This window comes from Oncorhynchus tshawytscha, linkage group LG33 (genome assembly GCF_018296145.1).
Source record: "Oncorhynchus tshawytscha isolate Ot180627B linkage group LG33, Otsh_v2.0, whole genome shotgun sequence".
In the NCBI taxonomy this organism is placed as follows: Eukaryota; Metazoa; Chordata; class Actinopteri; order Salmoniformes; family Salmonidae; genus Oncorhynchus; species Oncorhynchus tshawytscha.
In genome coordinates this window covers 47,335,831-47,355,680 of record NC_056461.1, presented here as the reverse complement: position 1 = coordinate 47,355,680, position 19,850 = coordinate 47,335,831, and the positions used below count along the sequence as shown (strand labels likewise).

At 45.4% G+C, this 19,850-nt stretch overlaps 1 protein-coding gene across 2 annotated transcripts; it reads right to left on the bottom strand.

The window, feature by feature from the left end:
• Positions 1–877: 877 nt before the first annotated feature.
• Positions 878–19,605, bottom strand: cct8 (chaperonin containing TCP1, subunit 8 (theta)). Of its 2 annotated transcripts, XM_042311268.1 has the most exons (15): positions 19,445–19,605; positions 17,266–17,356; positions 16,580–16,659; positions 16,126–16,275; positions 15,001–15,181; positions 9,017–9,078; positions 8,271–8,408; positions 7,327–7,505; positions 6,354–6,420; positions 4,119–4,206; positions 3,786–3,973; positions 3,479–3,643; positions 3,086–3,203; positions 2,136–2,275; positions 878–1,174 (listed from the first exon to the last, which is right to left on the bottom strand). In XM_042311268.1, exons 1-14 carry the CDS (start codon positions 19,502–19,504, stop codon positions 2,169–2,171), a joined length of 1,674 nt encoding a protein of 557 aa, XP_042167202.1. In that variant the 5' UTR covers positions 19,505–19,605; the 3' UTR covers positions 878–1,174; positions 2,136–2,168. The 2 variants fall into 2 exon arrangements, with proteins under 2 accessions (XP_042167202.1, XP_042167203.1); XM_042311269.1 differs by lacking the exon at positions 2,136–2,275 and having other exon boundaries at positions 878–1,177; positions 3,087–3,203; positions 19,445–19,604.
• Positions 19,606–19,850: the final 245 nt, after the last annotated feature.

The following is a 19,850-nucleotide window of genomic DNA, read 5'->3' as shown; positions in this document are numbered from 1 at the left end:
AGAAATGTTTTGGTGCCTCGACACAATCCTGTCTTTGAGCTCTATGGACAGTTCCTTTGACCTCATGGCTTGGTTTTTCCTCTGACATGCACTATCAACAAAACGACCTTATATAGACAGGTGTGCCTTTCCAAATCATGTCCAATCAATTGAATTTACCACAGGTGGACTCCCATCAAGTTGTAGAAATGTCTCAAAATTAATGCACCCGAGATCATTTAAGTCTAATAGCCAAATACTTATACACGGTTCTGATTTTAATAAATGTGCAAATAGTCAAAGAAATCTGTTTTCACTGTCATTATGGGGTATCAGTTGTAGATTGCAAGTACAAAGCGACTATCACTCAAAAGCCCCAGAGAGCTCAGACGTCAGGTATAGCATGTTATGGTACAGGCACGTTGTGTCCAAACCTGCAATTTTCAACCTGTATGAGTGTCAAGGGTTAAAGGCTCAGTCCAAAACCAGATTTTCCTGTGTTTATATACAATTTCCAAAATGGAGGTTGGAAGAACACTGAAAATGTAAAATGATTTCAGTGTAAAAGCTGTTTGAGAAAGGATGGCCTGAAACTCCAGCCTGTTTTTAGTGGAATGGAATATTGGCCTGCTTGGTGATGTCAATGGTCTATTAACCAATAAGAACATACCAAAACCTCTGCCAATAAGAGCTAGTTGTCAATGTTCCCCTCCCCCACTCAGAAGACCAGACATTCCTAGCAAAAATCTTTGCTTGAGAAATTGCACCTAGCTAAGAAGCACTTACACCCCCATCTCTCACAGTAAGATACTTAGTTGTTAGCCAGAGAGGATTTGACATTGCAAAAATATATATTTTTAAACAACTGCTTTGGAAATGTTTAATAAAATAAAAACAATGACAGGGAATGAAGTGCCTTTTATTTGAGAGAACATAAAAAGCAATACAGTGCCATCATCAATCCATCCATGTCATCTCTCCTTCCATCATACAGTAACCATGCAGGATGGTGCCTACACAATACGCCAAACGCTTTGGACTTTAAATAAAACATAGAAAAACCAGGTTGGGAGGGCTGGGGGGGGGGGCATAGTGGCAGGGGTTAGGTGGGTAGAGGTCATGTTCAGTCATCTTCATCCCAGTCTTTCTTGCCTGTGGGGGCTTTGGGTCCGCCTGCCGGTTTGGCCATGATGATCTGAGGAACAGACACACACACACACACAGTTAGTCATTCTACCATTGTGAGCATTTTGTTGTTGATCTTGTAAACATGTAAACATCCCTGTAAACATGCAGCAGGCATTCACACACACTGTGTCAGTTGCTACACAAACATCAAACATGGTTATATCACAGCAGTGTGCGAGCATTCGCCTAAGAAACGAAAAGAAAATATAAGGTTATGGTCGTGAACAACGTTATGGTTATTGTCACACGGTAGCACTACAGTCTCATTAACATCGTTATCTTGTTATATTTAAAAACACACGACTGTGAGTGAGTATTCATGCCATTTCCCCATCACAAACATATATACCCCCCCCTCCCATTAACAGTGCATATCCAACACACACACAAACACGACAGCAAGGTATCGGCAGGTTCCATGAAATTACATTTTGTAATAACTTTTTAATTAAAATTGGAATGCAACTTAATATGGAGTGACGTGGCAACAATTACGCAGCGACTCAACGTACAGGAAGCACAGCGGCCCTTCGAACACTGAATCTAAGATTTAAGGCCTTTCATCAGATAAATGTATTTAAGAGACCGCAGACACCCTGTGAGTGTTTTCCGTGCCCCCCTTCACACACAGTGAGTGTTTTCCGTGCCCCCCTTCACACACAGTGAGTGTTTTCCGTGCCCCCCCATCCCCCTTCACACACAGTGAGTGTTTTCCGTGCCCCCCTTCACACACAGTGAGTGTTTTCCGTGCCCCCCATCACACACAGTGAGTGTTTTCCGTGCCCCCCATCACACACAGTGAGTGTTTTCCGTGCCCCCATCACACACAGTGAGTGTTTTCCGTGCCCCCCTTCACACACAGTGAGTGTTTTCCGTGCCCCCCTTCACACACAGTGAGTGTTTTCCGTGCCCCCCATCACACACAGTGAGTGTTTTCCGTGCCCCCCTGTGCCCCCATCCCCCAGCACCTGTCAGTGTGTACTCTGTCCTGTTCAGAAAGGTTAGTGGTGTGTGTCAAAATGTTCAGGCTCGTCTCCCTCGTCCTTGTCCCAGTGGCCTTGTTGTTTAGGAGCCCGGGGCCCACCTGCTGGCTTAGCCATGATAATCTACACACAAACACCCCCCAACCACAAACACTCAGATTAACACACATCCTGTACATTTTCTACAGGATCCTGATGAAAACTTGGGAAAGAGAAGTGAAGACAGCAATTAAAAAGATGAAAACAACATTTTACTCCGATTGACCTGCAATGAGAAGATGATTGTGTGTGTGTGTGTGTAGCTGGTCCAGTAGGAGCACAGTGAATGAAAGTGGTAGGGATGTGAACGTCCCCCCCCCCCCCTCAAGACAAATTGGATACGTATCTAGATACATGGGCTCGGATACGATATACAGGAACTAAACTTTTAGTTCGGTTAGAGGAACGAGTCGATGGGATTCGGGTCGATGTACAAACACATCCATCTTCCATTCTAAATTCATGAGTTGACACGAGTAAATATCATCTATGGTGTAAGTAGGAACTGGGTGGGTTCGAGCTCAATGCTGATTGGCTGACCAGGCATGGTATATCAGGTAAAATACAAAAACATTTTTTTAGGGCCCTAATTACATTGATAACCCGTTTATAATAGCAATGAGGCACCTCTGGGGATTGTGATATATAGCCAATATACCACGGCGAAGGACTGTATCCAGGCACTCCGCGTTGCGTCGTGCCTAAGAACAGCCCTTAGCCGTGGTATATTGGCCGTATACCACACCTCCTCAGGCCTCGGTGCATATGAAGTAGGCCCCAGAGACCAGCCCACTATTGGATGGTACAGAAGTATACTTTGATCCCACCGATCTGATAGCAAAACACATTTGAGGTTATTACGTATCAATGAACCCAGTCTGTGTGTGTGTGTGTCTGGTCTACTCGGAGCACGGTGATAGCAGCGTTGGTAGCTAGTTTGATGCCCCAGTGTTTGACCAGGAAAGGCTCCAGGATCCCAGCTTCAAGCATGTCCTTCAGAGCAGCACCCTCTCCCTGTGTACATTACACACATCCTGTCAGCTTTGTAAAGAAACCATTTTAAACAGGCACGCTATACACTTCCATGGAAGTCAACAGAACCTTAATGTCTTAAGGTGCACTGGATTTAATGAGCCTGGCGTGCCGGCAGAGGTTCTTTGGAAAACATCTGCCAACCTGGTACACTGGGCAAACTAAACCAAGCGCACCATGGCAGGTATAAAGGGGGAAAAAATAATAAAATAAAAATATAAAACAGGAAATGCAACAGGAAGAGACTTGTCACACACCTCGATGTCAAAGCCCATGTTCTTGTTGCCCTCATGATGCACGGCGTACAGTTTGGAGATGAGCTCGTTTCCCTTGATGCCAGAGTTCTCTGCCAACGCTCTGGGCACCGCCTCAAACGCCTCAGCAAACTTCTTAATGGCATACTGCTCCAGACCCGGACACGACTAGAGAGAGAGAGAGAGGGGGGTCGGGGAAAGTTGTTCATGACACACTGCTCAAAGACCGGAAACGACTAGAAAGGGAGTCATACTAGTTAAGTGTGTTTAAAACGACACATTCGTTAACACACACGTCCATGTTCTGTACCTCTCCATACGATGTGATCTGTCTAGCCAGTTCAATCTCTGTAGCTCCGGCACCTGGCACCAGTCTCTTGTCTCGGACCAGAACCTTGAAGGTGTTGACCCCGTCGTCAATGGCTCGCTCGATATCATCCATCCGGTTGTCAGTGGATCCTCTAATTACCAGGGTGGAGATGGCACCATCCTCTTTCTCTGGGAAGGAGGAGGAAGAGGTGGAAAGAGAACGACTATGAGATGGCACCATTGCTGACTGTGGTCTATAGTTCCCCGAAACACACAGAAACGACTTAAGTTTTTTAAAAACGACAAGACTTTTAGTCAGGAAGTCTGTTCTCACCGTGTTTGAAGACCACCACCTGAGTGTCTCCGACCTCATCCAGGTAGACACTGTCACAGTGACCCATTTCCTCTGGAGTGGGAGGGGTCTGGGGGGGAAGAGGACATAGGAATGGTCCGTTTCAGTTTTGACTTGGAAGAAGCACAACTTAACCTCCCCTTTTCAACTTGGAATGTATGTTAGAAAATCAGGACCATCATGCGCTTAGGGAAAGAGGATTATTCATTATTTTGATAATACATTATTTTGTAGATGTAGTAAAATAAGTTTGACAAATTCCAGTCCCCTTGCTTACGGGTCCTCCACAGGATCATTATTATGATGGGACCGAAAAGCTCAGTTCTGATGACTTAAAAAATATATTTTTGTTACTAATATGAATAATGATACCGACACTAAAATATAAGTCCCGCCTCCAAATCAGCCCAATAACAAACCTGAAGACAACCGATGCAGAATCGTAGCTATAAAATGAACAGAGGCCGAAGCAAGGGGTTTGTCCATGTGCATTTAACCCCATGGACACGTGATTATTGTGTCATACATTTGAGATACTATGAGGAAGAAACTACGCTACTGCCCCTTTAAGAGCTCCCGTGCAAAGAGCTCTCTTGTAACCCAGGGGGGGCAGGGTAGCCTAGTGGTTAGAGCATTGGACTAGTAACCGGAAGGTTGCAAGTTCAAATCCCCGAGCTGACAAGGTACAAATCTGTCGTTCTGCCCCTGAACAGGCAGTTAACCCACTGTTCCTAGGCCGTCATTGAAAATAAGAATTTGTTCTTAACTGACTTGCCTGGTTAAATAAAGGTAAAATAAAAAAAGAGCTCTCTTGTAAAGAGCTGTCCCTAAACCATGTTTGAAACTAGAGCTGATTTTGTAAAACGACACAGTTTGACGGTAGTAGTGAAATAAACCTGGGCGGGGATCCCAGTTTCCAATCACTACCAGGTTCTCTTCTCTACTCCAGTCAACTGTGTCGTTTTACAAAATGAGCTGTAGTTTGTACATGTAATACAGATCCCAAATAATATATTATTAAAACAATGAATAATCCTCTTTCCCTAAACACACGATGGTCCTGACTTAACATAAAATGGGGGGGTTAACAGGACAACAAAAGGACAAAACTGTTTTCATGGGCACATGTACCTTTGAGTCTGGAGTGTAACATTCATCTGGCATAGATCACATAACAAGCCGACTGGGTAAAATGGGTAAACCAGTCTACTGTGGGGATATGATTTTGTTTAAACATTACATGGTGAAAACAGTAACGGTGGACAGTTCCATCCTGGGAATAACTTTCGCAGTAGCGACTGTAGGCGTACACACCGCTGTCTGAGTTGAGAACCGTGGCGGTCCAGAACGCCGGGCCCGGTAGCCTAGCGGATCAGCGCGCCGGGCCAGGTAGCCGAGCGGATCAGAGCACCGGGCCAGGTAGCCTAGCGGTTCAGAGCGCCGGGCCAGGTAGCCTAGCGGATCAGCGCACCGGGCCAGGTAGCCTAGCGGATCAGCGCACCGGGCCAGGTAGCCTAGCGGATCAGCGCACTAGCGGGATCAGCGCAGGTAGCCTAGCGGATAAGCGCACCGGGCCAGGTAGCCTAGCGGATCAGAGCACCGGGCCAGGTAGCCTAGCGGATCAGCGCACCGGGCCAGGTAGCCTAGCGGATCAGCGCACCGGGCCAGGTAGCCTAGCGGATCAGCGCACCGGGCCAGGTAGCCTAGGGGTTCAGAACGCCGGGCCCGGTAGCCTTGGAGGTTCAGAGCGCCTTTAAGTTGTTCTGGAGAAGAGCATCTGCTAAACGACTCAATGTAAAATATGAAACTCCCATCATGTCAACATAGCAGTGTCAGCGACAACCATGTCAGTTCAGCGGACATTGTAACAGTAATGTCTTTATTAGGGGAAACATATTTCGTAGAACAGACATGAATCTGTATTAGGCTGTCATCACCTCAAGAGGTCCATTGCCTTTCACGATTAATAAACTGTACCAATATATTTGTGTAGTTACCGACTGGTTTTCTGATTCACACCCCTACTTTGTGTATCTGTCTGTATTCCCAGTATCTGTGACCTACAGATGTATGTCTGTATTCCCAGTCACGTGAAATCCATAGATCAGAGCCTAATGAATATATTACAATGGACTGAGTTCCTTGTATGAAGGAAACAAACGATTGGGTACGAATACAGTCAACACCCACTCTACCCTGTCAGTAAGGGGAACTCACCAGTCTAGGCAGGGCCACAGCGCCGACCGTCTTACACAGTCTCCTCAGATCCCATTTAGAGTTCAGCCTGCAGGAGACACGGGTTTAGTAACACAGAGAGACAGGATCCTGAAAGGACCAGCCGCTGATGTTCAGTAGTTTTAGACCAGGTGGTTCACACCACCAGTAAGACCTACCAGCTACCCCATGTAACCCCTTGACTCAAACTCCCCAAAACCAAGTTCATCTTAACTGACGAACTAGAGAAGACTGTCTTGAAATGTTGATTTTTAGGCAGGAAGTGGTCTAAAATTAAAAACAGGTACGAGTGAGTGAATGCCCCATATCTCTCCAACCTGACGACCATGAGCTGGCACCCTACCATGAGCTGGCACCCTACCATGAGCTGGCACCCTACCATGAGCTGGCATACCATGAGCTGGCACCCTACCATGAGCTGGCACCCTACCATGAGCTGGCACCCTACATGACCACCATGAGCTGGTACCCTACCGGACGACCATGAGCTGGGACCCTACCATGAGCTGGGACCCTACCATGAGCTGGGACCCTACCATGAGCTGGGACCCTACCATGAGCTGGGACCCTACCATGAGCTGGGACCCTACCATGAGCTGGGACCCTACCATGAGCTGGCACCCTACCATGAGCTGGCACCCTACCATGAGCTGGCACCTACCATGAGCTGGCACCCTACCATGAGCTGGCACCCTACCATGAGCTGGCACCCTACCACGAGCTGGTACCCTACCATGAGCTGGTACCCTACATGACCACCATGAGCTGGGACCCTACCTGACCACCATGAGCTGGTACCCTACCGGACGACCATGAGCTGGGACCCTACCATGAGCTGGGACCCTACCATGAGCTGGGACCCTACCATGAGCTGGGACCCTACCATGAGCTGGGACCCTACCATGAGCTGGGACCCTACCATGAGCTGGGACCCTACCATGAGCTGGGACCCTACCTGACGACCATGAGCTGGTACTTGTTGGCGTAGTGCAGTGCCATATCCGCCACTTTGCCACCGGTCACCACTACGTTGGCGCCTGCCTCGGCGATGGACTTGACTTGGGCTTCCATCATATCCTCCTCTCCCTTACTGAAGTTAAGGAGCTCCTCCGCATTGTTAATCAACACTGTACCCTGCGGAGGGAGGGAAGGAGAGAGGGAGGGAGGGAAGGAGAGAGGGAGGGAGGGAAGGAGAGAGGGAGGGAGGGAAGGAGAGAGGAAGGGACATCATCATCATTAATCAACACTGTACCCTGCGGAGGGAGGGCAGGAGAGAGGGAGGGAGGGCGCCATGGGTTGAGGGAGGGCGCCATGGGTTGAGGGAGGGCGCCAAGGGTTGAGGGAGGGCGCCAAGGGTTGAGGGAGGGCGCCAAGGGTTGAGGGAGGGCGCCAAGGGTTGAGGGAGGGCGCCAAGGGTTGAGGGAGGGCGCCAAGGGTTGAGGGAGGGCGCCAAGGGTTGAGGGAGGGCGCCAAGGGTTGAGGGAGGGCGCCAAGGGTTGAGGGAGGGCGCCAAGGGTTGAGGAAGGGCGCCAAGGGTTGAGGAAGGGCGCCAAGGGTTGAGGAAGGGCGCCAAGGGTTGAGGAAGGGCGCCAAGGGTTGAGGAAGGGCGCCAAGGGTTGAGGAAGGGCGCCAAGGGTTGAGGAAGGGCGCCAAGGGTTGAGGAAGGGCGCCAAGGGTTGAGGAAGGGAGCCAAGGGGGAGGAAGGGAGCCAAGGGGGAGGAAGGGAGCCAAGGGGGGGGGGCCAAGGGGGAGGGAGCCAAGGGGGAGGGAGGGAGCCAGGGGGAGGAAGCCAGGGGGAGGGAGGAAGGGAGCCAGAGGGAGGAAGCCAGGGGGAGGGAGGAAGGGAGCCAGAGGGAGGGAGGGAGGGAGTCAGAGGGTTAACATATATTTCCATCCTACCTTGGTTTCTGTGACCATGCAGTCGAAGGGGCAGGAGAAGACTGCGATCTTGGCGTCTTTAATTGACGTGACATCTCCCTCCGTCTCCTTCTTGAACACCATCCCATGGAGCACTGAGGACGAAGTCAGTCCACAGCCCTGCAGACACACCAGAGAGCAGTGTAACAGACCCCCCCAACCAGTAATATCTTGCTGTGTTTTGTAAACTCACATTTAAAATACCATTGTAATTTCTGCTTCTAAACTCCAGTGAGAATTCACCAATGGGCATTCCATCATCAGACAGCTCTCTAGCTTCCTGTTCTCTGGTAAAAATCCAAGATTCACTTCAAGCAAAACATAATGACCAATGCAATCGTTTTTGTACTTAAGTCATCGGATTTAAAAAAAAGAATAAGCTTTTTTTCTGCTGAACGTGTTGCACTAATGTATTTCCTAAAGGAAAAGAACTCGAGCGGCACCTCCTTGATCGCTCCGCTGAAGCAACAACAAAACACATTAATTTTTTTATATATTTTTTTAAACACTTCACTTCAATATAAAACAGTTTAAAATTGCAGATTATTATTATTTTTTTAATTATACATCTGCATTTAGAAAATTCAGATTTCAAGCTTGACACGAGACAGATTAGACCAATCAAAAAAATAAATAATAATAATAATGTAAACACAGATGGGACAAAAGCAACACACAAGGCAGACAGACCGAGACTGTACTGTAGCTGTGTAATCAAGGACACTCACCAGGATCTTGCAAACTCTGACGTTGTCCACACTGAAGTTACCAGACTCGGGGAAGATGGAGACTAGAAGGACAAAAATTACCACAATAAAAATCAACATCCTATTTATTTGATTCATTGGCTGTGCCTAAAAACACTACCGGCCAATAAAAATCAACATCCTATTTATTTGATTCATTGGCTGTGCCTAAAAACACTACCGGCCAATAAAAATCAACATCCTATTTATTTGATTCATTGGCTGTGCCTAAAAACACTACCGGCCAATAAAAATCCTTATTTTCTTCTTTCCTATCAAAGCCAATTGCAATGATGCAAACTGGTTAAGGCCTGGAGGGGGGGGATTGCACAGAAACACACAAAATAAATTCTGTAAAGTGATTAAAAAAAATAGGCACGTTCTCAGTGTGCTGCAAAAAATATATATATATATATCTTTCTGATATTCACACCTCTACAACACACGTCCGTGGCAAGTCAAATTCAAGGGGTTTCAAGTACTTTTTCCGAGCACTAATATTTATGCTCAAGGCCCATCAATGTGTAAATAGTTCAGATCGTGCAGTTCTCTCTGGTCGCCACCAGATGCCAGTATATCGCCACAACCTCACGAGGGGGAAAAAAGCATCATCTTAAAAAAGTTCAACTCAATAATAAGTTGTTTCACTAGTTATTTACTATTACATGAATGGTAACTTTAGTCAGTACCGATGTTTTCATTTGAGTAGTGAGGAGCAGAGTTTTGGGACAACACACCTACTGGTGAACACACACATTTCCTAGTCACATGACTACACAATTCCAGCTTAATGACTGTTTTTAATTGGGCATTTGGGCATCTACTACTTAATAGCTACGAAAAAGCATCTTGCTTCCAACTGGCAGGTTCAGTTAGTGTCGCCTGTCGAGAGAAGGGGAGGAAAAACAGCACGTGAACGAACGGTCACCAGAACCGGGCTCCAGAGTGCCGCAGCGGCCTAAGGCACTGCTAGAGGAGTCACTACAGACCCTGGTTCGATTCTGGGCTGTAACACAGCCGGCCGTGATTGTGAGTCCCATAGGGCAGCGCATAATTGGCACAGTATCATCCGATGTTAGGGTTCGGACGGGGTAGGCCGCCATTGTAAATAAGAATTTGTTCTTGACTGACTTGCCTAGTTAAATAAAGAATATATAAAATACTCTGACCTGACCAGCTCAAACCAGGTCCCGAAGGGCCGAAACACTTCCAGTTGTTTTATTCTACCTGGTAGTTAACTGCACTGACCTGGCGTCCCAGGTCTGAATCAGCACCCTGACTAGAAGGAGAGGATGACAACCAAAAGTGTTTTGGCCCTCGAGGACCGACGCTGACCACCCCTGCTGTAGGCTAAATCCTAAATCACGTGGACTGGGAGATGTTTCGTATTGCGTCAGACAACATTGACGAATACGCTGATACGGTGTGCGAGTTCATTAGAACGTGCGTTGAAGATGTCGTTCCCATAGCAACGATTAAAACATTCCCTAATCAGAAACCGTGGATTGATGGCAGCATTCGTGTGAAACTAAAAGCACGAACCACTGCTTTTAATCAGGGCAAGGTGTCTGGTAACATGACTGAATACAAACAGTGCAGCTATTCCCTCCGCAAGGCTATCAAACAAGCTAAGCGCCAGTACAGAGACAAAGTAGAATCTCAATTCAACGGCTCAGACACAAGAGGTATGTGGCAGGGTCTACAGTCAATCACGGACTACAGGAAGAAACCCAGCCCAGTCACGGACCAGGATGTCTTGCTCCCAGGCAGACTAAATAACTTTTTTGCCCGCTTTGAGGACAATACAGTGCCACTGACACGGCCTGCAACGGAAACATGCGGTCTCTCCTTCACTGCAGCCGAAGTGAGTAAGACATTTAAACGTGTTAACCCTCGCAAGGCTGCAGGCCCAGACGGCATCCCCAGCCGCGCCCGAAGAGCATGCGCAGACCAGCTGGCCGGTGTGTTTACGGACATATTCAATCAATCCCTATACCAGTCTGCTGTTCCCACATGCTTCAAGAGGGCCACCATTGTTCCTGTTCCCAAGAAAGCTAAGGTAACTGAGCTAAACGACTACCGCCCGTAGCACTCACATCCGTCATCATGAAGTGCTTTGAGAGACTAAAGGACCATATCACCTCCACCCTACCTGACACCCTTGACCCACTCCATTTGCTTACCGCCCAAATAGGTCCACAGACGATGCAATCTCAACCACACTGCACACTGCCCTAACCCATCTGGACAAGAGGAATACCTATGTGAGAATGCTGTTCATCGTACAGCTCGGCATTCAACACCATAGTACCCTTTCATCAAGCTCGAGACCCTGGGTCTCGACCCCGCCCTGTGCAACTGGGTACTGGACTTCCTGACGGGCCGCCCCCAGGTGGTGAGGGTAGGCAACAACATCTCCTCCCCGCTGATCCTCAACACTGGGGCCCCACAAGGGTGCGTTCTGAGCCCTCTCCTGTACTCCCTGTTCACCCACGACTGCGTGGCCACGCACGCCTCCAACTCAATCATCAAGTTTGCGGACGACACAACAGTGGTAGGCTTGATTACCAACAACGAGACGGCCTACAGGGAGGAGGTGAGGGCCCCGGAGTGTGGTGTCAGGAAAATAACCTCACACTCAACGTCAACAAAACTAAGGAGATGATTGTGGACTTCAGGAAACAGCAGAGGGAACACCCCCATCCACATCGATGGAACAGTAGTGGAGAGGGTAGCAAGTTTTAAGTTCCTCGGCATACACATCACAGACAAACTGAATTGGTCCACTCACACAGACAGCATCGTGAGGAAGGCGCAGCAGCGCCTCTTCAACCTCAGGAGGCTGAAGAAAATCGGCTTGTCACCAAAAGCACTCACAAACTTCTACAGATGCACAATTGAGAGCATCCTGGCGGGCTGTATCACCGCCTGGTATGGCAACTGCACCGCCCTCAACCGTAAGGCTCTCCAGAGGGTAGTGAGGTCTGCACAACGCATCACCGGGGGCAAACTACCTGCCCTCCAGGACACCTACACCACCCGATGCTACAGGAAGGCCATAAAGATCATCAAGGACATCAACCACCCGAGCCACTGCCTGTTCACCCCGCTGCCATCCAGAAGGCGAGGTCAGTACAGGTGCATCAAAGCTGGGACCGAGAGACTGAAAAACAGCTTCTATCTCAAGGCCATCAGACTGTTAAACAGCCACCACTAACATTGAGTGGCTACTGCCAACACACTGTCAATGACACTGACTCTACTCCAGCCACTTTAATCATGGGAATTGATGGGAAATGATGTAAATATATCACTAGCCACTTTAAACAATGCTACCTTATATAATGTTACTTACCCTACATTGTTCATCTCATATGCATACGTTGATACTGTACTCTATATCATCGACTGCATCCTTATGTAATACATGTATCACTAGCCACTTTAACTATGCCACTTGGTTTACATACTTATCTCATATGTATATACTGTACTCGATATCATCTACTGTATCTTGCCTATGCTGCTCTGTACCATCACTCATTCATATATCCTTATGTACATATTCTTTATCCCCTTACACTGTGTATGGCAGTAGTTTTTTTTTGGAATTGTTAGTTAGATTACTTGCTCGTTATTACTGCATTGTCGGACTAGAAGCACAAGCATTTCGCTACACTCGCATTAACATCTGCTAACCATGTGTATGTGACAAATAAAATTTGATTTGATTTGATTAAATAAATCTTCATTGATAAATTCTCTTCCGATTTGTCCATAGCTGTGTTTAAATACTCATACTAAGCACACTAAGTGACGTGAATAGAGTATATAATATGCTTATTGGTCATAGTATGGATAGCTAGTACGCCAAAATGTCGTATTAAATTCGCCAAAATACAAAGAGGACACCATTTCTGTACTTTTATGGCCCATAATGCAATTATTCAGAAAATGGGCGTGGCTTTGCAACATATTCAGATTTGAAGACGAGAGCAAATCAATAATTAACTAACGACAAATGTTAAGCAATGTAATTGTTAAGAGCCGATTTGGACATATTTAAATAAAAGACGGAACATACCGAGCTCCATGTACATTTCTGTAAATATATTAAATATTAATGTATATGATGAAATATTAGGTACATACCTTTATGATTTATATTTACCTGATTGAGATATATTCATTTGTTGTTAGTGTAACTCAGTTTTTGCCCCCCTCTTGCCCATTCATTGTATTGTGGTAAGTGCGTTAAGGATACAGGCAGGAAGTTGGGCCTTCGGGGGAGGGAGTCCTTGCTAGAAGCGGGAACGGTATAGTTTTTTGACCATACAGACATACAGACAGGTCATAATATGTATTTTCCATATCAAGTACTCTATGCTTTAAAGTTGATTGGAGAATCATTTTTATTTGTTAGATATACGAAGAATAAACATTTTTGTTGCACCATATCCCTGGATGTCATTGAATGTTTGGCCGTTTGGAAACCTTGAGTGTGGACTGTATGGTACCAAACAACCCCGCTTCAGGCTTGGGAAGTGGCTATGGTAAAGAGGAAAGGAAGCCACTACAGTAATAAATGACATTTCAAATAAGTAACACGTCATGTTGGCTGACAATTTGCTAGCTAAGCTGTCCTTACGAACCTTGTAGCATATCATTACAGCAGTATGTACCGGTATGTTAGCTAGCTACCTCGTTAGTTGGCTACTTATACATCAAACTTGCCAGTATATTAACTATCCGCTATCTAACTAACTACCCAACGTTTATTGACTTGATTATTCACTCCATTCATAGCTAAGTGGTATAGCCGCTGTGCGTTTCAATGGATATGGTTTATTCTGGCCATCTACTCCCGATTTCAGAGCTCTCTCGGGCACAGTTGAAAATGCCGGCAAAAAAAAAAAAAAAGCAAAATAAGTTACCAGCAGCACAGTTACCAACGCTCTGGATAACCAGCTCTGCTAGTAGGGAGAATAAAATGGCCAGAGCGAGGTTCTCTCTCATTTGTGTCTGGATGTAGCTAGCAAGTTAGCCTGGGTGCTTGACTGCAGATGAACGCTCGGATGAACTCTACTCCTCAGCCAGAGCGTCCAGTGTAGCGCTCTGAAACGCTCCCAAAGCCAAACACTCTGAATTTACAAACGGACAAATCCGACAACACTCTGGCACTGCAGACTGAATTCACCAACACACCCGAAATTGTTAACGGTTTAGCTAGTCATTTGTTATGCTAACTAGCTAGCAAGAGGTTGCATAGCAACAGCATCAACTTCCTGTAGACAGGCGAAGAGCTAGTACACTCAACTGAAAGGAAACTTAGTTTACAGTATACTAAAATTAACTATTAGTATATATTCATTAAGCATGTAGTATACAGTATGTTAGTATGAAGTATACAGTATATTAGTATGAGTATGTAGCATACCATATATGTTAGTATGGGTACTCATTAAGTATGGGTATACAGTATGTTAGTACGGGTACTCATTATGTATGTAGTATACAGTATGTTAGTACGGGTACTCATTAAGAATGTAGTATACAGTATGTTAGAATGGGTACTCATTAAGTATGTAGTATACAGCATGTTAGTATGGGTATACAGCATGTTAGTATGGGTACTCATTAAGTATGTAGTATACAGCATGTTAGTATGGGTACTCATTAAGTATGTAGTATACAGCATGTTAGTATGGGTACTCATTATGTAGTATACAGTATGTTAGTATGGGTACTCATTAAGTATCCAGTATACAGTATGTTAGTATGGGTACTCATTAAGTATCCAGTATACAGTATGTTAGTATGGGTACTCATTAAGTATCCAGTATCCAGTATGTTAGTATGGGTACTCATTAAGTATCCAGTATCCAGTATGTTAGTATGGGTACTCATTAAGTATCCAGTATCCAGTATGTTAGTACGGGTATTCAAACACAGCTCGTGTCTCTTACCGCAGGCCTGAGCGATGAGGTTGGCCAGGAAGTCTTCGTTGCCGTACTGTTTAGACATGACGGCCGGGCGGATCATAGCGGTGGCCTCCTCTACATCGTGAAGGTTCTTGGCCGAAGCGCACACGCACTCTGGGAGGAGCTCCAGACTCTTCTTCATCGCCAGCTCATAGCCCTCAATCACCTGGGAGAGACACACACACACAGGGTTGTGTGTCAGGGAAGTCCTTGTCAAACAGGTACATACAGACATATCATAGACAGGTCGTTGTCCATTTGTCCTGAACTTTGCCGTTTTCGTTGTGTGCGGTGCTACAGGATTATTTTTTGACAAAAACAACGTAGCGTAAATAATCGCTGCGGCAGATACAGGACAAATGTTTAAAAAAAGAGAGAACCCCTTTGATCTGTTTGACAGGGGTTGGATTTATATTTTGTTTTAACTTTCTTGCGACAAATGACAGAATTCGGGTTTTCAAATAAACGATAATTGCAGAATACCTTTGAAGGTATGCTGGGCGCATGTGATGTCATCGCGTCACTATAAGCCCCCACACTCCGCATTTAATTCTAAATGCTTACACAAAAAAAAAAATCTATTTTTTGTTGTTGTTGCAGAACATGGATTGCCCCGCCTTTCAAGAAAGCCTGAATTACTACACATTGCTTCTCTGATTGGCTGGAAAGTTAAACCAACCAATTAAAGTCTCATCATGGCAACGATCGTGGCGATACGTTGGCACATGAGAATTACTAGAATATGGCCAATAGTAGTTCATTATTCAATTCTATCCACACTGGATTTCACAGGCTACCTGAGACATGAAACGACTAGGTGGGACAGATACATACTGTTGACAATTTATGAATATGTAAATGGGCAATGGTTTAAATTGACAATGGAAACACTTCAACACTACATTTGTATTGGACACTGTAGGTTTTTTTTTTTTTGGCGAAAATAAAGTGTTATTTTTATATTATATTTTATAGGTTTGACGTCATTATGTCTAGCTGTTTTTAATCAGCACAAGATATTTAAATGGAAAACGCACCCTAGCAGGCAATCGTCACCTTTATTTTCTATACAAACGTTGTAATGAAAATGGGAACACAGCTAGCGCGTACCTCTGACACAGAAAGCCCCATGCGCAGCAGCTCCTCAGCCAGCTCCAGCAGTGCTCCAGCGAACACCAGGACAAAGTTGGTCCCGTCCCCCACCTCCTGCTCCTGCATGTGGGACGCCATCACGACCATCTTGGCTGCTGGGTGCTGCACCTGGAGGAAGAACCATACACAGGGAACGGTTACGAAGCCCGGCGACCAGGTTACGAAGCCCCCTCAAGCCCGGCGACCATAGTCTTATGAAGGTTTATGACCATTCCTGGAGTCTTCATCTAACTCCAGACCATAAGAACTACTGGTTGAGCAGACTGTCTCCCCTCCAGCTTTCTGAGGATGGTAGTGTGTGGTAGTGTGTGCGTTGGTGTGTGTTTACACGTCTCACCTCCAGCTCTCTGAGGATGGTAGTGTGTGTGTGTATTGTAGTGTGTGTGTGGTAGTGTGTGTTTACACATCTCACCTCCAGCTCTCTGAGGATGGTAGCAGCATCGTTGGTCACAAACAGCTTCTCCAGGTGGTTGATCACCATCTTGTTCATGCCTGAAGATTAAACAGGAAAAAGGTCAAGAAAACCGTCTCTCATTTAGGACAGAGTCAGACAGACACGGATATAGATTGACCACCCACACCAGACGCGATCAGGACACGCAGGTCGAAAATATCCAAACAAACTCTGAACCAACTATATTAAATTGGGGACAGGTCGAAACACGTGAAACATTCACGACCATTTAGCTAGCTAGCTTGCTGTTGCTAGCTCATTTGTCCCGGGATACAAATTCCGTCTTCTTCTTCTTTGGACTTTATATGGCGGTTGACAACCAACTTTAAGGTTCACTACCACCACCAACTGGACTGGAGTGTGGACCTCAGTTCATCTTTCAATCGCCCACTTGGGTATATGCTCCTAAAAACCAATGAGGAGATGGGAGAGGCGGGACTTGGAAAGCGCCACGACCCAAAAAACAAACAAAGTTATATTTTAGCGCCTGGCCACGCAGATGATCCTTTGACGCGTTCGAACGGTTTGGATGGCGTGATGGAATAACACGTGTACAATTTTTTTTTTTTGCCAACGCTCACGCGTGTGTGGTCTAACAAACGAGAAAGGACAGGCGATCAGAGAGACAGACAGACAGATCTCACCGTTGGGTCCATAAGCAGTGCGTGTAGTCTGAGCCAGTTCCTTACAGGCCTGAATGTTCCTGAACACAGCTTCTTCCAGACCAGAGTAGTGCTGGGGGGGGGGGATGACCAAGCAAAAACACAGACGGTAGTCAGTACATCTCCCCTCCCCACTCTTACACACATAAAAAAAAAATCACATGACTTTTACATTACTTCCCATACCCAGTAAGAAAAAGCACTACGATACACAGTACAGAAAATTACTTATTTCCCAAACAAGGACCATGAAAGACTGGATTTGATTGAAGAACAAACATTTGTACTAGTTGTGCATATTAGCTAGCTAACTATTTCCCATTGAGGATTTAGCTTTCCAATGGAACAATACCAGAGGCAAAAAAAAAAAAACAGTATAAATGGATATGTCTGAATTTGACATTATTAATGAATTTACCTTTAACTAGGCAAGTCAGTTAAGAACAAATTCTTATTTTCAATGACGGCCTAGGAACAGTGGGTTAACTGCCAGTTCAGGGGCAGAACGACAGATTTGTACCTTGTCAGCTCGGGGATTTGAACTTGCAACCTTCCGGTTACTAGTCCAACACTCTAACCACTAAGCTACCCTGCCACCCCATTTCTGATTGTTAGTTATTGTATCCATGTAAAACCCACAGTTCTGAGGCAATGCCTTATTAGGCACTAATCTGACCAGTAGCGCTGCTAATCTGTGATGCTTGACAGAATATTTTTTATTATATATATATATATATATATATATATTACATTTTATTTACCTGTATTTTAAATAGGCCAGAAGATACGAACCATTTTTTTTTTACACGTATTTAACTAGGCCAGAAGGTACCAACCATGCGCTTAAACGTGTTTACACTGCGACGCAATGGGGTCTGAACGCAAATCATGGATACATTAAGACACTGCGCAGCATGCCGCAATACGGGTCGGGAAAACGTACCGATATGCCACTGTTCTCCAAATTGATGTCTTTATTCACACCATGGAGACGATTGAAATGCTGCATGTTTCCCGGAAAACGGACCCCTTTTTCGTCATTCTAACTAGCAGATGACACGTTGAACCAACGGAATAGACTGTTACTGCCGTTCCAGAATGGCCTGGGTGCCTATTGCTAGATGGGATGCAAAGGACCGTTTTCAGAGGAGGGGGGGCAGCATTTCAATCTTCTCGATGTACCAGTGTGGTTAATGGTACCATTTGGAGTACATATCCCACCCCTGCTTCATTGCATCTTTAATGTAATCATGAACCCAGTGCAGCTCAGTGTAAACCAGAGTAAGGTCGGTATCTTCTGGAAACGAGCTGGCTAACTAATCCCATTCACTACCAAGGAGCAGGGAGGCTATTCATGTTAGCTGGCTGAGGAGGTTAACCATTGTAGGGGGCAACTAATAAGTATAGCTAAACCCCACCTACAATTTATCTTCTTAAAATCTTATTTTAACCTTTAACCCAAACCACTAACATTTTGCCTAACCTTAAATTAAGACAAAGATTATTTTGTGTTTGCAAACATTTTTAGGATAACCAGATTTTTGTGGCCGTGGTAACCACTTTAGAGTGACAACCTCATCTTAGCTCACTACAGTAGCTATCAACTACGCAGTGACAAGATAATAGTAGCTGCACACTTAAAAAGTCGACAATATCCGAACTACGGTGTCTTAAATTATTGTCGGCATCTAAATAAAATAAAAACACTTAATTTTTTTTTTTTTTTTAAAGAAGACAGACGAGTATTAAGTTAGTTCATCTTTGTATGAATGAATGAAAGCCCGCATGGGACGCTAGTTAGCTAACTATGCTACATAAATCAGATGCTGAGGCTAGTTAGCTATTAGCACATCATAGCAATCAACCACATGTTAGCAATGCGTGAAAACGCATTTTTATCCCATCCACTTAAGAAAACCCTTTCTACGACAACAATTACAACTGAGACATTTTAAACAATTTCCAAAAAAGCAATATGAAAAAGTACCGAGGTTTGATACAACAACAAAAAAAACACAAAAACAGGGGGGGAAAATATTTCACGGCCTTGCGGCTTTCTAGAAGTCTCCACATGACTTGACACAGTGCGTACCTGAACTTCCCCGGTCACACTACCGCTCTTTTGCTTTTAGGTTTAATTTTAACATTTATTTAATCTTACCTTTGCGCCATCCTTCAACATTTGGGCGAAGCCCGGTGCTTTCGGTACATGCATAGCCATTTTTAATGTTGTTTTTGCAACCTCTGTAACCAAGATGTGTTAGCGGCAGCGTGGAACTCGACAGTTGCACAAAGCCAGAAGAGAGATCCGGAAGTGCTCTGTCGAAAAGGCGTCCACAACTACGGAGGGATGCACAGGACATACATTACATTTGGCGTTTTCGAATTAAAAAAGTGTATCCAGTGAACTCAACATGGAGGGAGGGCACACACTGCCCTCTGACTCTCATTGTTAATACAGACAAGCCATACTTGTTAACAACTACTGTTTTATGGACACAATCTGTAGTTTTCCAGTCAGCTAATTTTACATTTCTTTTTTTAAACTGTGGATGGACGGATGAGTC